The sequence below is a fragment of the Canis lupus genome, chromosome X (assembly GCF_011100685.1).
Source record: "Canis lupus familiaris isolate Mischka breed German Shepherd chromosome X, alternate assembly UU_Cfam_GSD_1.0, whole genome shotgun sequence".
Taxonomy (NCBI): domain Eukaryota; kingdom Metazoa; phylum Chordata; class Mammalia; order Carnivora; family Canidae; genus Canis; species Canis lupus.
In genome coordinates, this window is record NC_049260.1 from 122510461 (window position 1) to 122530406 (window position 19946).

General features: G+C 66.5%; 1 protein-coding gene across 1 annotated transcript; it reads left to right on the top strand.

The window, feature by feature from the left end:
• The first annotated feature begins 362 nt into the window (after positions 1-362).
• BGN (biglycan) lies at positions 363-13641 on the top strand. The gene is given in 8 exon segments (NM_001003229.1): positions 363-452; positions 9391-9650; positions 9965-10077; positions 10594-10807; positions 11330-11440; positions 11653-11746; positions 11832-11970; positions 13189-13641. Coding segments are annotated over 7 exon segments (1110 nt in total). The 5' UTR covers positions 363-452; positions 9391-9409; the 3' UTR covers positions 13387-13641.
• Positions 13642-19946: the final 6305 nt, after the last annotated feature.

A 19946-nucleotide genomic window follows, 5' to 3' on the forward strand; every position in this document is an offset into this window, starting at 1 on the left:
TTGAGTGTCTGAGGCTGTGCCGGCCCAGAGACACGGAGGGTCCTTGTGTGAGTGAGAGCGTGTCCCTTCCCCACGCGCCTGGGGTGGGCGGGCGGCAGGGGGGTGCGCAGCTCGCCCAGCCCAGCCGTCTACGAGAAAATTGCTCCCTTTGAAGCTTCCAGGGGGGCCCGGAGGCCGGCCCCCTCCCTGCGTCTTCCCTCCCGCCGCGCCTTCCCTCTCCGCCGGCAGCTCCCCTCCCTCCTTTCCTCCCTCCCCGCCCCCTCCCGCGTCCCCTCCCCGGCGGCCAGCCCGCCCCGCCTTTAGCCTCCCTCCCACCGCCGGCTCCCTCTCTCCGCGAACTGCCCAGGAGCGAGCAGCTGCTCTCGGAGGGCCCGGACGGACGGACGGACGCGCTGACTGCCAGACACCCGAGCCTGCCAGCCAGCCTGTGCCCAGCCGCTCGCCCTCCCCAGGTAGGGTCCCCACCCCAGCGCCCCCCACCCCGCTGTGCCCGCTGTCCCCCCCTTGTCTCATCCCTGCTGCCACTGCCCTCTCGCCGCCCTGGAGATGCCCACGTCCCTGCTGCCCCCCGCCAGCCCTCCGCATCCCTCCCCTCGGCCCCGCCACGTTACCTCCGTGTCCTGCTCCCGGGCTCCTGTGATTCCCACGGCCCCGCCGTCCCTGGCCCTTCCTGCATTTTCTGCCCAGCCTTCCTCTCCCCTCTGACCTCACGCAGCTCCACTCTCCCTGCCTCCCTCGCCCCCTCGGGTTCTGCCCCTTGCCGCCCCCCCACCCCGAGCATGGCCTGGGCATGGCCCGGTGGCCGGCATCCCAGCCCTCTTCCTTCACTGCGGGTCCCGAGGGCAGCCTGGGGACAGGGCTGGCAGGGCTCCGCGCCGGGGAGCGGTCCCCGGCGGCCAGGACCAGTCCTTGGCGTGGGCTCAGAGACTTGGTTTCCCCGGCACACCCCAGGCAGCCTGCCCAGATATTTCTCCCTTACCCGCAGGCTAATTCCCTTCCTCTGCCTCCTCCTGAGAGAGGGGTGGCTCCTCAAGGCCCTGGCCACAGGGTCCCCTGGGTGCGGCTGCCTGGGGGGCTCGGTCCTGTCTGTCCCCGGAACCCCGTTGGATTGAGACTCAGGATGGGGAGGGGTGGGCACAGAGAGATGCAGGCGACTGTGCCATGTTACCCTGTGAGGCCTGGCTTGGGGCCCTGGAGGGCCCCTGGGGACCCTGGGGAGGAGTGAGGCCACAGGCCCACTTCCAGACTCGGACACCATGGTCCCAGGATGGGTGCCTTTAACGACCGGTGAGGCTCAAGAGCTCGCTGACTAATTGCTCTGTCCCCCAAAAGTAGCCCCCGCCTACTGGTGCATGGGACGCCTCCAGAACGGAGGGTGCACCCCACGTCTGAAGCAAAACTAGCTGCGAGGTTGCCCCCAGAGTTCTCGGGGAGGGGAGGAGGGGCCCCTGCTGGTCTCACCCTCACTCCTTCCATTGTACAAAAGGGACAACTGAGGCCCAGAGACAGGCAGGCACGTGCCCGCAGTTGCACAGCGAGTCGGACACAAAGCTGGGGCCACGAGCCAGGGCTCCTGACCCACAAGCCCTGCCTATTGACACCATAGCACCCGGGGAAGCCTCGGGGTCACTGGGCCATGGATACTGACAATTGTGGCACCGCGTGGGCATTGGAGAGGGATGTGACAGGGCCCCTGGCCGCTGTCCTGCAAGTTCCCAGGATGGCTGGAGTGCTGAGGGGCTGCCAGGGGACCCAGGACGGGAGACAGGCAGAACGGAGCTCTCTTCCCGGTCGCGGGGTCTCCTGGGAGGTTGGGGGAGGGGAGCGCCCCCCCCCCCCACTGCTCCGTGGGTGGGGCTGGGCCTGGGCCTGGGCACTGGTTAGTGGGGGCTGCCCAGGTCGGTTCTGCTGGGTGCAGCAGGAGGCCCGGGGTACCCCAGGAGAGGGTGGGGGGCTGGGGCGGGCAGGGTAGACTTCCTCCCGGCCAGGGAGGTTGTTCTTGAATACTTTTGGTGAAGGGCCGCTGGGGTGGCAGATAGGGCCAGCCCCATCCTCAGTGTGCTCCTGCATCTGTGCCCTCCCCTGCTCCCTGGCCTGCCAGGTCTCCGCCCTGGAGGGACCGACTGGCCCGGGGACAAGCTGGACATGCTCAGCTTCCTGGGGATCTCCCTCGGGGGCGCGGGTTGGCCCGCAGTGAGGAGCGCGCAGGTGAGCGCCTCCTGGCGCCCCGAGGCCGCCTGTGCCTCCCCCAGTGGGTGCCTCCCTGGGGAGTTGCCCTCTGCCCCCCCCCCCACAGCATGGGGCGGCCTTTGAGGGCGGGACTGTGGGGTGCATGGAAAGGAGGGCGCCCCACGGGACCGCGAGAACAGACGGAGAGCCGGGGGGCAGCTGCCGAGGGGCCCGCCCGCCCAGGGGCCTACCCGCAAGCCCCGAGACCCCGGGCCACGGTGGGCATTAACCGTCCCAGCGCTCTTGTGCCCTGCCCCGGAGCAGGGCCCCGAGTCCCCGTCGCGTGTGTGGGGAGTCTGAAGCCCAGCTGTGGCTGCTGGCAGTTCTCTGCAGGCTCATTTCAGGGGCCCAGAAAGTTGGCATGCCATCCTCTGACCGAACCCGCCCCAGTCCTACCAGTGGCCCTGGCTCACTGGGGGGCGTAAATGAGGAGAGACCCCAGAGTGGCCTTTCCGGTGCCAGTGCCAAGTCCCCAGAAGACGGTAGAGCCTTCAATAGGGCCTCCCATCTCTCCCAGCCGCCCTGCTTCCCGGGCCACCCACTGCCATCCCTCGCCTACTCCCTGGAGAAGCCCCGTGGAGACAGCGCAGCACGGGATCGTCCCAGCAGTCAGTTGTCCTTAGTTGCCCGGGGACACAGCTGAGGCACGAGAGAGTGGCAGTCCCCCAGGATCTCCCTGGGACACACAAGCAGTAGGCTGTGGCCCGGGCACCGTCCACTCTGCACCCCCTCCCCGCCGCGCCCCAAGGATGGTCCCAGCCCTGGCCCCAGCCCCAGGGCCTCTGAAGCCTCATCTGCTGGGCCGCGGGGTCATTTGTCTCACACGTCTCTGCGGAGCTTCCCAAACCCCTGATTGTAAGAAAGCTCTTCCCACCCCACCATGACTCCCTCCCCACCCTCCTCATCAGTCACCCCAGGGTGAGAGAGCTCAGTCTCTGCCCGGAGCTGTCTCCCTCTACATTGGTGCAAGGGGGGCACACCAGCCCAAGGGCTCGGCTCAAATCGAGAGGCTGAGGAGTGATGGTGGCTGTCCCAGGGCACCCTCCCTCCTGTGGGCCTCCGTGTGCGGCACTGGGTGGTGGCGGTGACAGTGAGCAAGGGCTCCCCCTGAAGGCAGAGTCGTGGCAGCTCTGTCCCCTCCTGTCAGCTGGCCCCTGTGGCAGTCAGTGCCCCTCCTCTCCCTCCTGTCCCCTGCTCACACGCTGGGGCCCACACCTTGATCACCCACAGAATGGCCTTCTGGAAGTCCCACCTCCCAGGGAGCAGTAGGAGGCAGGTAGAGGGGCTATGCTGGGGGCGGGAGGGTGTCAGCTCCGCCGCGTCCCCCGGGCCTGAGACCCCTGGAGGCTACACGGCCGGGCCCTTCTTCCGTCTCCCAGAGCCAGTCTCCCAGTGGCCCCGGGGGTGGGCGTGGGGCCCGCGTGGCCACCTCCTCTAGGGATGGGTGACTGCGATTTGTCCCCCCTCAACTGGAGCCCCCAGCCCGAGCTTCCCGGGGCCTCCTTCACTCCCTCCGGGACTCCAGCTCCTGGGAGCTGCCCAGAGCCCCCCCATTTGGCTTCTCCTGTCCCCGTCCCCCGCCCCGCTCTGGGTCAGGGCAGATCCTGGGGTGGCCGTGGAGGAAGCCTTCTCGCCTAGGGCCCACCAGCCTCAGTTCCCACGGCAGCCTACAGAGCAGCATCACTGACATTCCCCAGCCGGGAACTCAGATGACTCACCGGCCCCTCCCTGTGGTGACACATCTCTGGGTTTCAAGGGGCTGGGGTCTCTGTCCAGCCTCCTTGCACCTGGCGTTCCCGGTCCCTGGCACCTGAAAGCCAAACTCCACAAAAACACCAGCCTGGGCTGAGCTGCAAGACTCACCCTGGTTTCTCCTCCACCATCCACCCCTTGGGAGACAGATGGCCCAGGGGGACCCAGCACACAGGGCTGGGGATTTGGGGAACTGAAGTGGGACTTGGAGGAGAGAGGGAAGGGGCAGGGAGAGGCTGGCTCCAGCAGCTCTGTCCCAGGACACCAGAGGCAAAGGTGACTTTGATCATCCTTCAGTCTGAGTCCCTGCTCACCCCTGATTATGGTCCAGCAGGGCCATGGAGGCCCCCGGCTGCAAGGCGGGGTGCACTGGGGGTTGCCCAGGGCCGGGTGCCGAGGGCTGGCTCCCACCACCAGCCGGAGCCCCTGGCTGACAGCCGGTGCGCGGAAGGAGCTGCAGGAAACCCTGGGCCCAGGAAGGGCAGGGCCTCACTCCTCACTCCCAGGGGTGCCTGGCCACCGTCCTGCCCGGGAAGCGGGGCCCAGCCCCCTCGCCTCGGCCGGGCTCAGCCAGGGAGCAAGGCGAGGGGGGCGCCAGGCTCTGGGAGCCAGGCTGAGGACATCTCCCTGTGGGGGCTGCTGCCAGCTGGGACCTAAACGGCTCCAGGGAAGCTCCCTGGCTGGCTGGGATGATGGCCTTTCCATGCCCCTGCAGATCCGGGGCACGCCGAAGCCCCAGGCTTGTGGCCAGCCCGCTGGGGGTGCTGGGGCCAGCGGGGCGGCTGGCCCGAGGCACCCGAAGACCTACCATCAGTGGCGGTCAGAGCCAGGGGCCGTTGTGCCTCAGGAGCCACGATGGGCAAAGGGCCCACAGAGCAGGGCCCTTTGACTTTCCAACAGCATCACCTCCCAGCTCGGGTGAGGGAGCTGCCGGGGAGCCTCGCCAGGGCCCCACAGGCTGGTCCAGCACCCCCTGCACAGCCCAGGGAGTATAGGGTCTCGTGGCTTTGGAACAGCAGAGGATGGAGCCAGACACACAGGCAGATAGACAGATGGACAGACAGGGAGCCCCAGTCCTACCGCTTCCTTACTGTGTGGCCTCGGGCCAGAGTTTTGGGCAAAGTGTGAGCCTCAGTTTACCTTTTCATCAAGTGGCAAAAACAGCACTTTCTTCTTTTGGTCTTTGGGAGGGCTACGTTAAGGGATCATTTGAGTCCCCTGCCCCATCCGTGGGAGGCGATAGCATCCACCCTCTTCCTCAAACATTCTAGAATGAGGTGAGGCGGAGCTCAGGATTTCTTCAGTGAGTTGGGAGGAGGAGGAGGAAGGACACCGGGCCCAGGTGTGAAGGGACTGGGAACTTCAGGACCCCCAGCTGACCTGGGTCATCAGCTGCCTGGCCCCTGGCCGGCAGTTTAACCCCTTCCCCACCCCACCCCCGCCCCACCTTCCAGAGGTTTCCCGACAGAGCGGAGGGCTCTCCCGAATGCTGTGGGGACAGAGGTCTGGCCTCGCCCGCGCAGCCACCTCGCCAGCTCCCCGGTCCCAGCCCTCTCCCGCCAATGGGCCGGCTCCCTGCCAGCTCCCCACGGCCTCCGCCTGCCACGTCCAGTTCGCATCGCTCCCTGAATACCCCGCGGTGCCAGGGCCATGACGGGAAGGAGCTGCCCTGGCCGGCCACGTGCAGGCGTCTGCTCGCCCTGCAGCCTCAGGAGGCTCGGGCACAGGCCTGCGCCCTCGCCACCCCAGCTGCCAGCCCCTCACGCGGTCCCCCCACACGCACACACGCGCACGTGCGGGGGCCCCAGCAGGCCCACGGGTGGCCCCGAGAGCAGGTGAGAGGCTGCCAGAGGGCGGGCGGGCTGGGGCCTGGGGCAGGAGGAGCGGCTGCGCACCCACCTGCGGAACGCAGCTCTGGACGGCGCTCCCGCCCCCCGCCGGCTGTTCGAGGCCGGCCTCCGAGGCCTTTGGCGGACAGAGGGGTGCGGAGGGAAAGGGGACCCCGTGTTGCCCGTCCCCTCCCGCCCCTCCTCTTCCACGCAGCCCCGGGGACCCGGCAGGCTAGGTAGACGGTGGCACCCGCGCCAGAGTTCAGGTCGGGTTGCCGGGGGGGGGGGACACGCCGGGCTGAGGCCTCGGGACGGTGCCCGGCGTCTCCGACTTGGCAGCTGCAGGCCACACATTCGCAAGCAAGCTCCCAGGGCATGCCAGACCTTAAGTCCTGCTCCCGCCGCCCTTGGCCTGGCCTGAATGCCTGGCACGGCCGCTCCATGTTCTCAGAGGCTGCCAATGCGTCTTGTTTGGCGCGGACCGGGAGCAACCTCGCTCGCAGGACTGCGCCTGCTTTCAGAGAGCGAGACAAGGAGGCCCTATTGGTCTGGGGCGCGGGCTCCAGGAAGCCTGGCCCTTTCCCTCGCTCACACCTGTGGGCACTGGGCCGGAGGCCTCGGCGCCGCAACCACTTCTTGCCTTTGCTGTCAGGGCCAGGGGTCCAGCGAGCTCCAAGCACAGCTTGACAGGGCTCGAGGCCCTCCCCGGAGTCCTCGGGGACACCCTGCCCGGCTCCTTGTCCGGCCAGCCCTCCCCTCCCTGTGCAGTTCCACCAGCTTCCAGAGTGGAAATGAGGCTCTGCTGGCAAGCCCGCCCAGCCCCCACCCTGCCAGCCTGTCCACTGCCCGGGCCCAGCCGGGAGCGGGCGGCGGGGGAACCAGCCACGCCTTGTCCTCGGCCTCGGTCACAGGGCCCTGGTGGAGGGCCTCCCGGCCGTCAGCCTCCGTCCCCCCACCCCACGCCCCGAGAGTGAGCCTGCACTAGAGCCCAGGGCCCCTGCCTGTGGCCCCCAGATGCAGCAACATCAAGCCTGGCTGCTTCGAGCCGAATCATCTCGAGCCCCCACTCCTCCAGGACACGTCCCACGAGCCCACGTGGAGCCTGGGTGGCCAGTCTCACCCCGGTTGGCCTTTCCAGTGCCGTCCTGCTCTACTCTGGCGGCCGGGCCAGATCTGGGGGCGGAGGCTCCCAGGGAGACCCCTGGCCCTTCCCAGCCCCCGGCGGGCTAGAGGAGGCCTGGTCTTGCCCACCTCCCACCACAGCCTCCCCTGGGCCCGGCCAGACGACCCCATCCACCCCCACCTATCCAGGTGAGCCGTGGATCCCAAGGCCTTCCCAGGCTCCCACTGGGCGTTCCAGCCCTGACTCATCCCCCCTGTGAGGTAGCGGCTTTGGCAGGGGTGCCAGGCAAGAAGACAACAGTCTCCTCCCTCTCTCCCATTCCATCTTGCTCTCCTGCCTCCATCCTCCCCTTCCTGTTCTCTCCGACCACTCGTCCTCGTCCCAGCCCCGGGCTTCCAGTGGTTCCCAAGCAAGGGTCCCAAGCAGTGGCAGCAGGCACCCAGGGCCTCGGCCTGTCCTGTTCTGCGCTGGAGGTTGCAGAATCAGGGGAAGAAGGAGGGACACCTTGTCAGGTAGGCAAGCACAGGGCCTCCTCCCTACTCGACACCAGGACCTCCCGGGGGCTCCGCTGGGTCCTGCCCGGCCAGTCTGGGGCTGGCAGGACCTGGGGTGTGATCGTGGTGTCTTGGGGCTTGAGGGAGCCAGGCAGACTGGGTGCTCCCCTGACGTGGGGGACGCTTACTTTGCTGTGTCACCTGGGACAGGCAGGCAGCTTCTCTGAGCTTGCCACTGGGGGCCATGCACTCAGGAGGGCCGCTGGGACCTGCTGGGGGCACTCTGGGGCTGGCCCTCCAGCCGAGTCCACTGAACCATGTCCTGGGTCTGTGACCTCGGCCTGCCCAGCACACTGCACCCCGGGTCACCAGTGTCCTCGGGGATAGTGGGAGCCGGGGCAAGCTACATGACCCACTTAGGGGATGCCTGGGGAGCATGCAAGGGGCTGGCAGGACTGGGATCGATGGGAACCTGGGGCACAGAGTAGTTGTGCCCTGGCCTGCTGGTGGGAGGGCTCCAGGGGGCTGCGCAGCACCCAGCCCAGCCCCACACCAACCGGGCTCGCCCAACAAAGCAGCAGACCGGGCCGAGATGCTCTCGAGGCTTAAATCCAGCAGAGCCCTCCAGTCCCCGGGGACTCCTGCCACGTTTATTTGCAGCAGTCAGGCTCAGAGGTGCCCCGGGCCCCACTGAAGCCCGTCACGGCCCCAAGTGAGGAGGGTCTGCAGGAAGCCCCAGGCCCCCGGCCAGGCTCACTGCCCACAGATGCACGCGGGGCAACCCCGGACACCGGAGCCCGGGAGCGGAGCAGGGCAGGCACACGGACGCCCGCGGAACACATGGGGAAATGAGGCTGGCTGGGACTTTCTGGGGGAAATCCGGGAGGGTGAGGGTGGTGGGAGAGGCAGGGGCTCGGCCTTTCCCTGTACGGGACCTTCCAGCAGAGGAGCCTCTGGATGGGGGAAGGAAGGAGGTGGTAAAAACGGGCCCCTGGGGCAGGTTCGGGCAGGGCAGCTTCCCCCTCACGCCCACCCCGCTGCCTGGCCTGGGGGAGACTTCGGACAAGCCCGATCCTGCCTGCCACCTTGGCAGCAGCCAGCTCCCCTCTGGTGGCCTCTCCGGGGGGCTGGGCCACGGGCAGAAGGAAGGCAGGAGCCGGTGTGGGAGCCCCGGGGCTCTGCAGGCCAAGCCAGGGGGAGTCTTGCGGGCCAGGAGAGGGTGCCGAGGCCCTGGGGGGCCTTAGGGAGGGGAGCTGGGGGCCGCGCCCCCTCCCCGGCAGCGATTGGCCGGGAGGCCGCCCCTCTCTCTGTCCGCAGTGCCTCCGTGGCTCCCCCAGGCCTCAGCCCAGCGTGCCCAGCAGGGTGTCTTGGCCTCTCGACTTTTCTTCAGAAAATGTGGGTGTGCTGCAAGGGGGAGCTCAGGCAGGAAAGGAAGTGACTCATGGTGGTCTAGCTCAATGCTGACTGCACCACAGGGCCCGGAGCATGTGGGATCGGCCCTGGCCACAATAGGTTATTCAAATCCCAATTCTTCAAAGCCTTTATGGGGCAGACAGCTGCCTTTCCCTCTCTGCCCCCTCCACTCCCTTTGCTCGCCTCACTGACCCCTGTCCCCAGGCAGGCTGCCAGCTGAGGGGGTGTGTGGGGGGCAGTGGGCGGGGGGGGGGTGAACGCGACTCACTGACCGGCAAGACGACCCATTGCCCATGAAAGCCGTTGTCCTGCCCAGGATCAGAGGGGAGCGGAAGGAGGTGTCTCCCGCCTGCCCACGCCCCGTCCCTCTGCCACCTTCCCCCACGCCACTCCCGCCTTGGGGTCCGGCTGGCCCCATGTGAGGGATGGTGAACACGGTGCCAACACGTGCGGGTCCTCAGCTCCTGGTGTTTGGAGGTTTTCGGGAAAGGGCCCAGGGGGCACGTACGGGTGCCAGCCGGGCCCTCCTGACCGCCCCTCCTCACCCCAGCCTCCCAGGCATGCCCACCATGTGGCCCCTGTGGCTCGTCGCCTCCCTGCTGGCCCTGAGCCAGGCCCTGCCCTTTGAGCAGAAGGGCTTCTGGGACTTCACCCTGGACGACGGGCTGCCCATGCTGAACGACGAGGAGGCTTCAGGCGCTGAGACAACTTCAGGCGTCCCGGACCTGGACGCCCTCACGCCCACCTACAGCGCCATGTGTCCTTTTGGCTGCCACTGCCACCTGCGGGTTGTTCAGTGCTCCGACCTGGGTCAGTCCCGGGACCAGGGCGGGGCGGGTGCAGGAAGGCGCCGGCCGGCCTCGGTGCCCTACTGGGGAGACACACACCTGCCCGGCGGGATGGCACGAAGGGGTGGGGTCAGGGATGGGGTGACTCCAGCGCGCGGGCGTGGGGAGCCTGGTTTCAGCGTGGAATGGTGTCCGGTTGCTCGGCTGCCGGCGAGCGGAGAGTGAGAAGGGCCCTCACCTGTGGCAGAGCCCCTGCACGAGCGCGTGTGTGCGTGTGTGCGTGTGTGTCCCCTGCTCGGAGGCGCTCACACTGGTGACGGCGGCCCCGGCCCCCAGGTCTGAAGGCCGTGCCCAAGGAGATCTCACCCGACACGATGCTGCTGGACCTGCAGAACAACGACATCTCAGAGCTCCGCGCCGATGACTTCAAGGGCCTCCACCACCTCTACGTAAGGCCGCCCGGGCCGCCGCGGGGCTCGGAGGTGGCAGTGTCAGGGGTTGGGCGCTTACGGCTGTGGGGGCAGATGTGTGCAGTGCGAGAGGGGGCGGGGGCCGTGGAGTCTGGACGAGGGCTCGGTGGGAGTGCCCCAGGACCCAGGTCACATGTGTGGATGTCAGCAGCCACAAGCACGGGACACAGTCGCTCAGCCCCACTCCCTCTCCAGCTGAGAACTTCTTGCTGTACTGCTGCATCCCAGCGACATGAGAAGGAAACAGTCTCTCACGGCCCGGGTGCCAGCCAGGAAACCGGGGTGCCGCGAGGCGGTGGGCCATGCGGGCAATAATGACATGGCCAGGCCCGAGCGCTGGCTCCGGGCTCTACACGCTGCCCGCAGGATCCCCTCAAGGCCCCACTGGCAGCCCCACTGATCGCCAACCCCGGGCGGCCAGGGAGGGGGAAAGTGGTGAGGGCAGGGCGGAGTGGGGAGCCGGTGCCTTCACGTCCCACGCCCTCCCTGCCCCAGGCTCTCGTCCTGGTGAACAACAAGATCTCCAAGATCCACGAGAAGGCCTTCAGCCCCCTGCGGAAGCTGCAGAAGCTCTACATCTCCAAGAACCACCTGGTGGAGATCCCTCCCAACCTGCCCAGCTCCCTGGTGGAGCTCCGCATCCATGACAACCGCATCCGCAAGGTGCCAAAGGGCGTGTTCAGCGGGCTGCGAAACATGAACTGCATCGGTGAGTGCGGCCTGGCCAACCCCGTGGCCGGCGGGAAGGGCGCAGGGAGAGGGACCTCTTCCAGCCGGCGTGGCCGGGTGCCATGGACAAGCCTGGTGGGCTTCATAGAACATTCCAGAGGCTGGTCTCGGGGCATGCCCCAGGGCTGCCATGGCAAGATGAAGAGAAACCTGGGGTCCGTAGAGAGAAGGAAGGGAAAGGGCCAGTGCAGCCAGACGGCCAGCCGGGGTCCACCAAGGGCCCAGCCAGAGGAGCTGAGCAGCTGATCTCTGGGTCCCGTCCCTTTCCTCCTGCCTCCCTTCCTCCCGGAGGCCGATGCCTGGGCCAACACCCTTGGGAGGTCACGGTCTTGGACAGCCAGGAGTTCGCGATCAGCCCGGTACATTAGCAGGGCTGCTTTCTGGGGGACCTGGGGGAGCCGGGCCCGTCAGGCCAGCCCAAGCCAGGAGGCCAGCAGGACTTGGGGCTGTGCGGGCGGCCACCGAGCGCCGGCGCTGGGGCTGAGCAGGGCCTCTCTCCTAGAGATGGGCGGGAACCCCCTGGAAAACAGTGGCTTTGAGCCTGGAGCCTTCGATGGCCTGAAGCTCAACTACCTGCGCATCTCTGAGGCCAAGCTCACCGGCATCCCCAAAGGTAGGAAGGCAGCCCTTTCCCCCTGCTGTCCAGCGTCCATGGCACAGGTGGGCGCCAGTGGGGGGGGCCCGGAGATATCTGGAGTCACCAGTCAACTCAGGGAAGGCTTGGGGAGCCCTGTGCTCCCGTCGTCACCCCGCACTCAGACCCAGCCCACACACCTGGCCTCCCCCCACCTGCATTCCCCTGCAAGCACCCTGTCTTCCTGGCAGACCTCCCCGAGACCCTGAATGAACTCCACCTGGACCACAACAAAATCCAGGCCATCGAGCTGGAGGACCTGCTCCGTTACTCCAAGCTGTACAGGTGGGCTGGGGATCCAAGCCGGGCGCCCTGCCCCCACTGCTCTTCACTCCTCTACCTTTCGGTACATGTCACGTGTCCTTTGCAGGTTGGGCCTGGGCCACAACCAGATCCGCATGATCGAGAACGGGAGCCTAAGCTTCCTGCCCACCCTGCGGGAGCTGCACTTGGATAATAACAAGCTGTCCAGGGTGCCTTCCGGCCTTCCGGACCTCAAGCTCCTGCAGGTGAGAGCCGCCCGCCGCCCCCATGCCGGCTGCCCTGAGCCGGAGGGGCCTAGTAGGGCCTTGCTGTGCCGCTGGCCAGCCGCTCCTGCTCTCCCTGCGCCCCCTCGTCATCTGGAAAGAAGCAATCACAGGGATCCGTGCTGAGGAAGCAGGGAAGGCGAGCGGGGACTGCACTGGGGATGGCGGGCTGGGGGTGCGTGGAGTGGGGGTGCGAGGTGCCCGCAGGAGTTGGCCTGGTAGATTTTGCAGCTGAAGTTTTCGTAGGCGGTGGGACCCCAGAAAGGCACGGCGGAGCCTGGGGGGTCAGGGAGCAGCCTGGGCACTGGAGGTGCACAGATGTGCGGCTGGGGGGGTTCAGCTCAGGGCAGGAAGTAGGTCGAGGTGGGAAGGGGGGTGCAGGGTCTTGCCTGGGGTTCTTTCAGGGACCTCGTCCCTGGCTTGGCTTCCAGTCTCTTCCTCGGCCCCATTGGCACTGGCCAGGAGACCTGCCCGCTCACAGGCTGTCCGGACGGGCCCTGCCCCGGGGAGGGGGGCTGGCGGGGGCGCCCAGATGCTGCCTCACGGAGGCCCGTTCCCGGCTAAGCGCGCCCTCTAGCGGCCGCTGTCCGCTCTGCCTCTAGAGGGCGCTGCTGCAGTCTGAGCACCTCCTCGCTTGGGGGTTTCCTCCGCCCCCCCATCCAGAGTGGGGCTTCGGGAGGTTGAGGGCTGCCGGAGAGCGAGCGCCCCTGGGGCCCGGAAGGAAGAGGAGGTCATATCCGGGCTCCTTCTCCTCTCGCACCTATGCCACGGGGTCTCCGGAGTGACCGGCTGCGGCCCAGGGGCAGGCCTGGAGTTTGGGAAGCCCGGGGGAGCCCCAGGTGCCCTCCTTCCTGCACCCGAACCCACGTCCCGTGCCCCTCACTTCCCACCGCCACGCGCCGCATCCGGGCCCCTCATCCCGGCCCCTGGCCACGCACCTGTGCCTCCACATCCCAAGCAACACCTACCGGAGAGCCACCCCCAAGCCTCGGTTGGCTCCTCCCAACAATGGAAGGACCACGTCCTGGCCCTCCAAGGGCAAGCGCGGCCATGAAACCCCACCCGTGGGGCGGCCCGGCGGGACTCAGCCAGGAGGGAAGGCCCGAGCCCTCTGCCGTCTGGTCTGCCCGCCACTGGGCGGCCGGCTGGACCGGGCTGGGAGGGCAGGCGCTGGGCCTGAGCCACCCCCTCTGCCCCCAGGTGGTGTACCTGCACACCAACAACATCACCAAGGTGGGCGTCAACGACTTCTGCCCTGTGGGCTTCGGGGTCAAGCGGGCCTACTACAACGGCATCAGCCTCTTCAATAACCCCGTGCCCTACTGGGAGGTGCAGCCGGCCACTTTCCGCTGCGTCACTGACCGCCTGGCCATCCAGTTTGGCAACTACAAAAAGTAGAGGCAGCGGCAGCCGCCGTGGTGGCCTGGGCCGGGTCTCTGGGGAGCACAGCAGACATCCCGAAGGGGAGGGCAGAGCCAAGGAGCCGAGCCAGCGCCCAGCTGCGCCCAACCCAGCCCCGCCCTGATCCCGGACCCTGACTCGCTGCCTCCTGACGCCCTCATCCTGGCTCCCAAGCACGCAGATGGGGCACAAGACCCAGCCGCCCATCACATGCCTGTTGGCCTCAGAGCTGCCCCTGCCCGCCCCCCACCGTCCTAGCCACTCAGAGGCCCCCTCATAGAGCTCTCTTCCCATTCACCCTCGAATCAAACGGCCCGAGGCTCCAGTCCAAGAAAGACGGGCCCTGGGTCTAGGGGTGGGAAGGGGCTAACAAGGATGGACACAGCCCACCGCACCTGCCGGGCGCACGTTCCTCCTTCTCGTGTGCTTCCGGCTCCCAACCGTCCTTGGCCTGGCCTGCTGCTCCTGGCCTCCCACCCCCCCCCCTTCTGCAAGTTCATGGCCTGGCCCGTCCATCCAAGCCCCTTTCCTCTACTGGCCTCCAGACCAGGATCTTCCTCCCTGGCTCGCTCTCTCTCCCTGTCCCTCTCCACGTGTCCGTCTCATCCTCCCTCTCCTCTCTCACATCTCCCAGCTGGGTCCGCTGTCTGTGGCGCGGGGCCTCTGCTCAGCCCCTACCCAGGCAAGCCCCGGGGCAGAGGGCAGCTGCCCCCAAGCCTGGACAGTCCTGGAGGAGGTCAGCAGGTGGAGACGATGCACCCTGCATGCACTCCGCACTCCAAAGGGGAGCATTGGCCCCGGAAAGGGCCCAGCCTCCCACTGGAGCCCCAGCCAGCTTTCATCGTCCCCCTCTCCCCACGAGATGGCTAGCTCTCCCCTCCCTTCGCCTTCTGGCCCCTGGTATGGTGGGGGTTTCTAACGATCACACCCAGCTTGAGGAGGGGCTGCTTCTGAGGTCGGTTGTTGTCTTTCAATTAAAGAAACACTGTGCAATATGGCTTTGTGTGCTGCCACTCGCGGGGTGGCACCGGGGACCGAGCGGAGAGGGGAACCGGGGTGGGCCCAGGCTCCACCTCCTCGTGCCCTCTCCGAGCCGTGGGCTTCCCCTTTGCTGCTTTCCCTGCCCGCAGGCCAGGGTCCTCAATTCCTCCAGGTCTGACTCCGGACAAGGAGATCCCTTCCACTTCTTTCTAGGCACTTCCATCGCCCCAGCGGTCCTTATACTGGGCCCCTAGAGCGGGCCTGGCTGAGGGAGCATCCGCCCTCCCAGAGCGGAGCATTTGCCAAGCACCTGCCACCTTCAGAGCACCCAACCAGACCCTCGCTCTGAGAGGGGAGCCTGTCCTGATGGGCTGGGGGAGGCTGCGAGCAACGCTACATCCCGGCTGTGGGGGGACCGTGCGCAGCACCCCAGTCAGCACCAGGGGGCGCACACCTGGGCAGGACAGGCCTCAGACGGGCCGCGAGCGCGCACCTGCGCTGGCCTCTCGGCCCAGGAGCCTGGCCCAGGAGCCTGGCCCAGGAGCTCGGCCCAGGAGCTCGCACCGTGCGCCCGCAGAGCCAAGCCCAGGTTGCAGCGCTCTGCCACTGGCTCCCGACAAAGGATCCAGGACACGGCCTGAGAAGCCTACCCGCTGGGGACACTGGTCTGCCCCAGAAAGGGCAGCACGGGCAGGGGAGGGACGGTCCCCAGAGCAGTGTGCCCTCAGTTGGCAGGCCCAGCAGACTGAGGTGGTGGCGGGCCAGAGCCTGGCCGCTCTTCCTTCATCCCCCACGAGGGCCCTCCGCCTCGGGTGGTGGGGGGCCAGGGCTTCCCCAGAGCCACCGGTCACCCATGAAAATACAGCAGGCAGAGCCCATGACGAGTGCCAGCCCAGGACAGAAGGAGCTCGGAGGCTCCACGTGCTGGCTCCCAGCACAGAGCTGCGTGCCCTTCTGCCTGGCCTGGCACCAGGGTGCCCGGCGTCCCTGAGTTTCCCGTTTTGGGGATGGGAGGCGCCGCTCAGCATGGTGGCCCTGTGATAGAATGTCACCCGTCGGCATCATAGCACTATTCTGGGCCATGTGCTGCACAGCCCAGCAATCTCTGCTGAGCTGGGCAGGCTCAGGGCAAGGGCACTGGCCAGGGGCCAAGAGACAGGGCCTCAGTCAAGTCCCCTCACTGGCTGTGAGGAGGGAGAGCCAGAACTGGGGCCTGCAGGAGCCAGGGACGTGGAGCCCTCAGGCCATTTCTCTGTGGGCCGGCCCGGGGCACTGAACCCTGTCGTGCAGGTCCAACGTAGTCCCCGTAGGTCTCAGTCTTCTCTCCCAGCCTTCCCGCCCTTCCCTTCCTCTCTGCCTCCCTCTCTCGCAGGGACAGAGGTGCCCTGACAAACCAGTGAGACGAGTGGGGCTCAGTTGGTTAAGCCGCTGACCCCTGATCTGAGCCCGGGGACGGGGTCTCAGGGTTGTGAGGTAGAGGCCCCCCTCGGGCTCTGCACTGAGCATGGAGTCTGCTTGGGATTCTCTCTCTCTCTGTCCCTCTGTCCCCCCCACCCCAGCCACTCACACACGTGTACTCTCTCTCTCCCTCTCTCTCTAAAAAAAAAAAAAAAACTAGTAGGACAACTGTAATAATGCTGCTAGGCTCAGATAAGATCCCGGTGGCTGGGCTCCAGGGAAAGCATCCGTGGACCTTGTGGGTCACCCTGCACAATAGGAGACCATGCCCTGAAGTCGGGACGCATACTCTGCCAAGACCAGAGGCCTCGAGGCACCCAGGGGACCATCTGGGCCCGTGGCGGGAGCCCAGCGAGGTGAACAGGGCCTCACCCCACAAAAGCTTGTGAGTCGTGGTTGGAAAACAGGGTTCTATCCTCAGAGCAGCTGGTCAGAGATGGAGGACGTCGTCTCCCTGTGCTTCAAGTGTGTCGCAAGCTGTTAGGTGGTGATGATGACGATACAAAAGTGGGGACTGATTGGGCTTAAAAATAAAACCCAGGGGGGATCCCTGGGTGGCTTAGGGGTTTGGCGCCTGCCTTTAGCCCAGGGCGTGATCCTGGAGTCCCAGGATCGAGTCCCACGTCGGGCTCCCGGTGCATGGAGCCTGTTTCTCCCTCTGCCTGTGTCTCTGCCTCTCTCTCTCTCTCTCTCTCTCTCTGTCTCTCATGAATAAATGAATAAAATCTTTTAAAAATAAATAAATAAATAAAACCCAGGGCAACATGAAGGTTACCCCTGCCAGCCGCCAGCCCCCACCTACGGCTCAGGCCATGCAGAGTGCCCTCCTCGTGGAGCTCAGGGCCTGGCCGAGGTCACAGGAAGCCCCAGAGGGCTGGGGTGCCCCACTATGAGCTGTGGGTACGCAGATGGGCTCAGGGGTGCCCGTTTTCAAAGCCTCGGCTATGCCCAAAAGGCGGCAGGAAGGATGCTAGGAGGGACCAGGCTCCAGCCCCTGCACTTGGGGATAGATTGGATGTGGGGTGACAGGAAGGGGGTGGGATGGTGACAGGATGGGGGTGTGGCACCCCCAGGTCCTAGGCCTCTGGAGGCAGAGGAAGGGGAGGCCAGGAATATCACATGAGGACCAGGAGGCCCCCCGGCGCTTTGAGTGTGTGGATGCGGCTCAGAGGGACCTAAGGCAGAGAGTGAGCTGAGGCGGGCACAAGTGCGTGCGCGCACACACACACACACACACAGACGCACGCGCGTGCTCGCGCATGCACACAGGGCCATAAAAGTCACGGGAGCAGCTCAGTCGCGGGGAGGGCTGTCCCGTGCAAGAAGTGGCTGCCAAGGAGCATTGTCAGTGACACGGGGCCCGGGTGGGGGACATTTCCAAGTACTTACTGCGGGTCAGGTGCCTTCTGAATGCAGCGGGGCCCAGCTGGAGCCTAAGCCGAATCCACTGCTCGGGTTTAGACAAGCTGGGGCTTGTCGGAGGGGCAGCCAGCCAGGCGTCCACAGCCCATGGCCGGGGCTGGGGGCAGGGCGCCTCCGAAGGACAACCCCTCCTTGAAGGACCTGAACGGGCAGGTGGAGGGCTTGCTTCGAGAAGCTGGGAAGCGGGGCCAGTGTTCATTCACTTCTGCTCCCCCTGTGGTCTCCAGGCCCGTCCCCGTGGGCTCTGGGCTTGGGTCTTGGGAGGGCAGGGGCCGCCGCCCTGGGCAGCCCAGAGCCAAAAGGCCACCTCCCCCCAGCCAGCCCCAAGCCGCTCCTGAGGATGGAGAGGGAAGCCTGGCTCTCCAGAACCTCTGGGGTATCATCTACTGAGGCCAAGCACCCGCGAGGCCCAAGGGGAGGTATGCTGCAGGCAGGGTTCAGGGACACCCAGGACTTCTTGGGGGCCGGGTCAGGGACTGGTATGAGTTTTCTGCACCTGGCTTCAAACACTGATTGTCTCAGGGCTCAAGTCAAGGGCCCTGCTCCCCCTGAAAACTCCAGGGGAGGATCCTTCCTGCCTCTCCCAGCCTCCGGTGGCCCCGCTCATCCCTTGGCTTGCGGCTACCCCTTCAGTCTCTGCCTCTGTCTTCACGTGGCTTCCCCCTCCGTGGGTGCGTGTGTCAAATCTCTTTCTGCCTCCCTCTTATGAGGACACCTGTCACTGCATCTCAGGCCTGCCCAGATAAGCCAAGATCATCTCTCCACGTCAAGATCCCCAACTCAATCACATCTGCAAAGTCCCCGTTTCCAAATAAGATCCCAGCCTGCTTCAGGGGTTAGGACATGCACAGCTCTTGGGGGGCATGGCAGCCCGCCGCAGGGCCGCAGGGGAGTACTGACCCGGGGACCCCAGCACGATGGTGGCCCCCAAGGCCTTGGGGGTCAGGGAGAGGAAGGGTCTATGATCTCAGCCAGGGAGACAGGGAGCACTGAGAAAAGAGAAGGCCCCGGGGCCCAGCCAGAGGCCCCCCATGTCAGGGCTGGGCTGAGAATTGCCCTCCCCAGAGGTGGCTGCGGAGGCCCCAGCGAAAGTAGCAGGAGAGAAACCAGGCAGGGGAGGAGGGGCGGCAGCTGCTGGGCCCAGGAAGAGGGGAGTGGGGACGGTTGGCTGAAGACCTGGGAAAGAAAGCACCCGGCGGTGGGGGAGGGGAGCTGGAGGCAGGTGACAAGGAGGGGGTGGTCAGCAGGAAGGGGGAGGGTGGATTCCTGTTACACGGAGCGTGTGCGGAAGGGCTGGAGGGAGCCGGGCCTGAGGGCGGGCCTCCCGTTCTTGGCTTTGTTTCTTGGGCCAAGAGTGCCTTTGAGACGTCCCAGGAGGAGAGCGGGAGTGAGGGGCAGTGACCCAGGCCCAGGCCCGAGGCTCCCGAGGGGGCAGGAGGGGGCTCGAGCACAGTGCTGACAGGTGTGGGGCTGCAGGAGCCACCAAGGGAGGGTACAGGGAAGCAGGGAGGCCCGGCCCGAGCCCAGCGCCTTCCCCTGCTCACACCCCAGCCGTGGGCCTCCCCGCGAAGCTGCCCCCTAAGCATTTCCAGTACAGGGGACAGGGCCTGATGCAAACAAGAACTTTCTAGAGAAGCTCCCCCCCACCTCTGTAGAGACGGAGAAGCCAAGAGGGGCTGGCCAATGAGCAAGGGCCATCGCTGACGACGGTGGGACAGTTTCCCTGGCACCCAGGCCCCCTCACTGGCCTGAGACCTCCCTCTTGGCCTCGGGGCCACAGGCTTCGGATCAACTGTTCTGAAGCACAGAAAGGGGGCCATCCCCTCTCCTGGCTCATGAGCTGTTTGGGGCTGGCTGTTAGCCAGAGACTGGGGATTTTCACGACACCCCGTGGAGCTGTGGCTCCGTCCCTTGGGCTCTCCTGAAGGCCACATACCTTGTTCCTTGGCCAGCTGACTTGGGCCACAGCAGGCCTCATCACAAAGGCGTGTGGCCCGGCCAACTCTGGCCTGGGCTAGCCCTTGGCAGTACCCCTAGGAAAGAGGCGGAGGGGTGGTGGTGAGTGCGCCCCGCCTCTCACTTTCTCCCCTTGACTCCTTTCTTCCCCCTGGGTGTTCAAGGGCAACCCCATGCAGAGCAAGGAGGGGGGCCCACGTAACTGTCCAGCTGAGGTGGCTGGCTCCAAGCTCTCGGGGACTTCACGTGCTGGTGCCACTGCCCCCATGGCGACAGCAGCCAGCGGGGAAATGAACGTGTCCCCAGGGGCAATCCATATGTCCGCTGGTCCCTGAAGGAAGGCAGTGACGCGGTCCCAAGGGAGTCTCAGCCCTTCTCTTCAGCCACTCCCAGGCCTGCACGCCAGAGAGCCCCCCTCCAGCTCAGCACCCACTTCTCCCCCGCACACCTGTGCTCAGAGGCTGACCAATAACCGAATGTTTGCTCGGGCAGAGTGTGCGTCCTGCCCCAGGGAGGCTCTCGTAAGGGCCACCAGGGCCTCCTCTGGCTCTGGAGTCAGGGGCCTCGGGCGTGGGACGGAAGGACATGCCACTGGGCCAGGCTCGGTGGCCTGCCACGCTGTGGGGGGCTGAGCAGGGGACCCAGGGCGAGTCTGTGGGGTAGAGGAGGCCACAGGCTCTCAGGAGGCGCTCGCACCCCTCAGGGTTCCTCTTGCCTCGTGTGGCTGCCCCGGGGCTGGG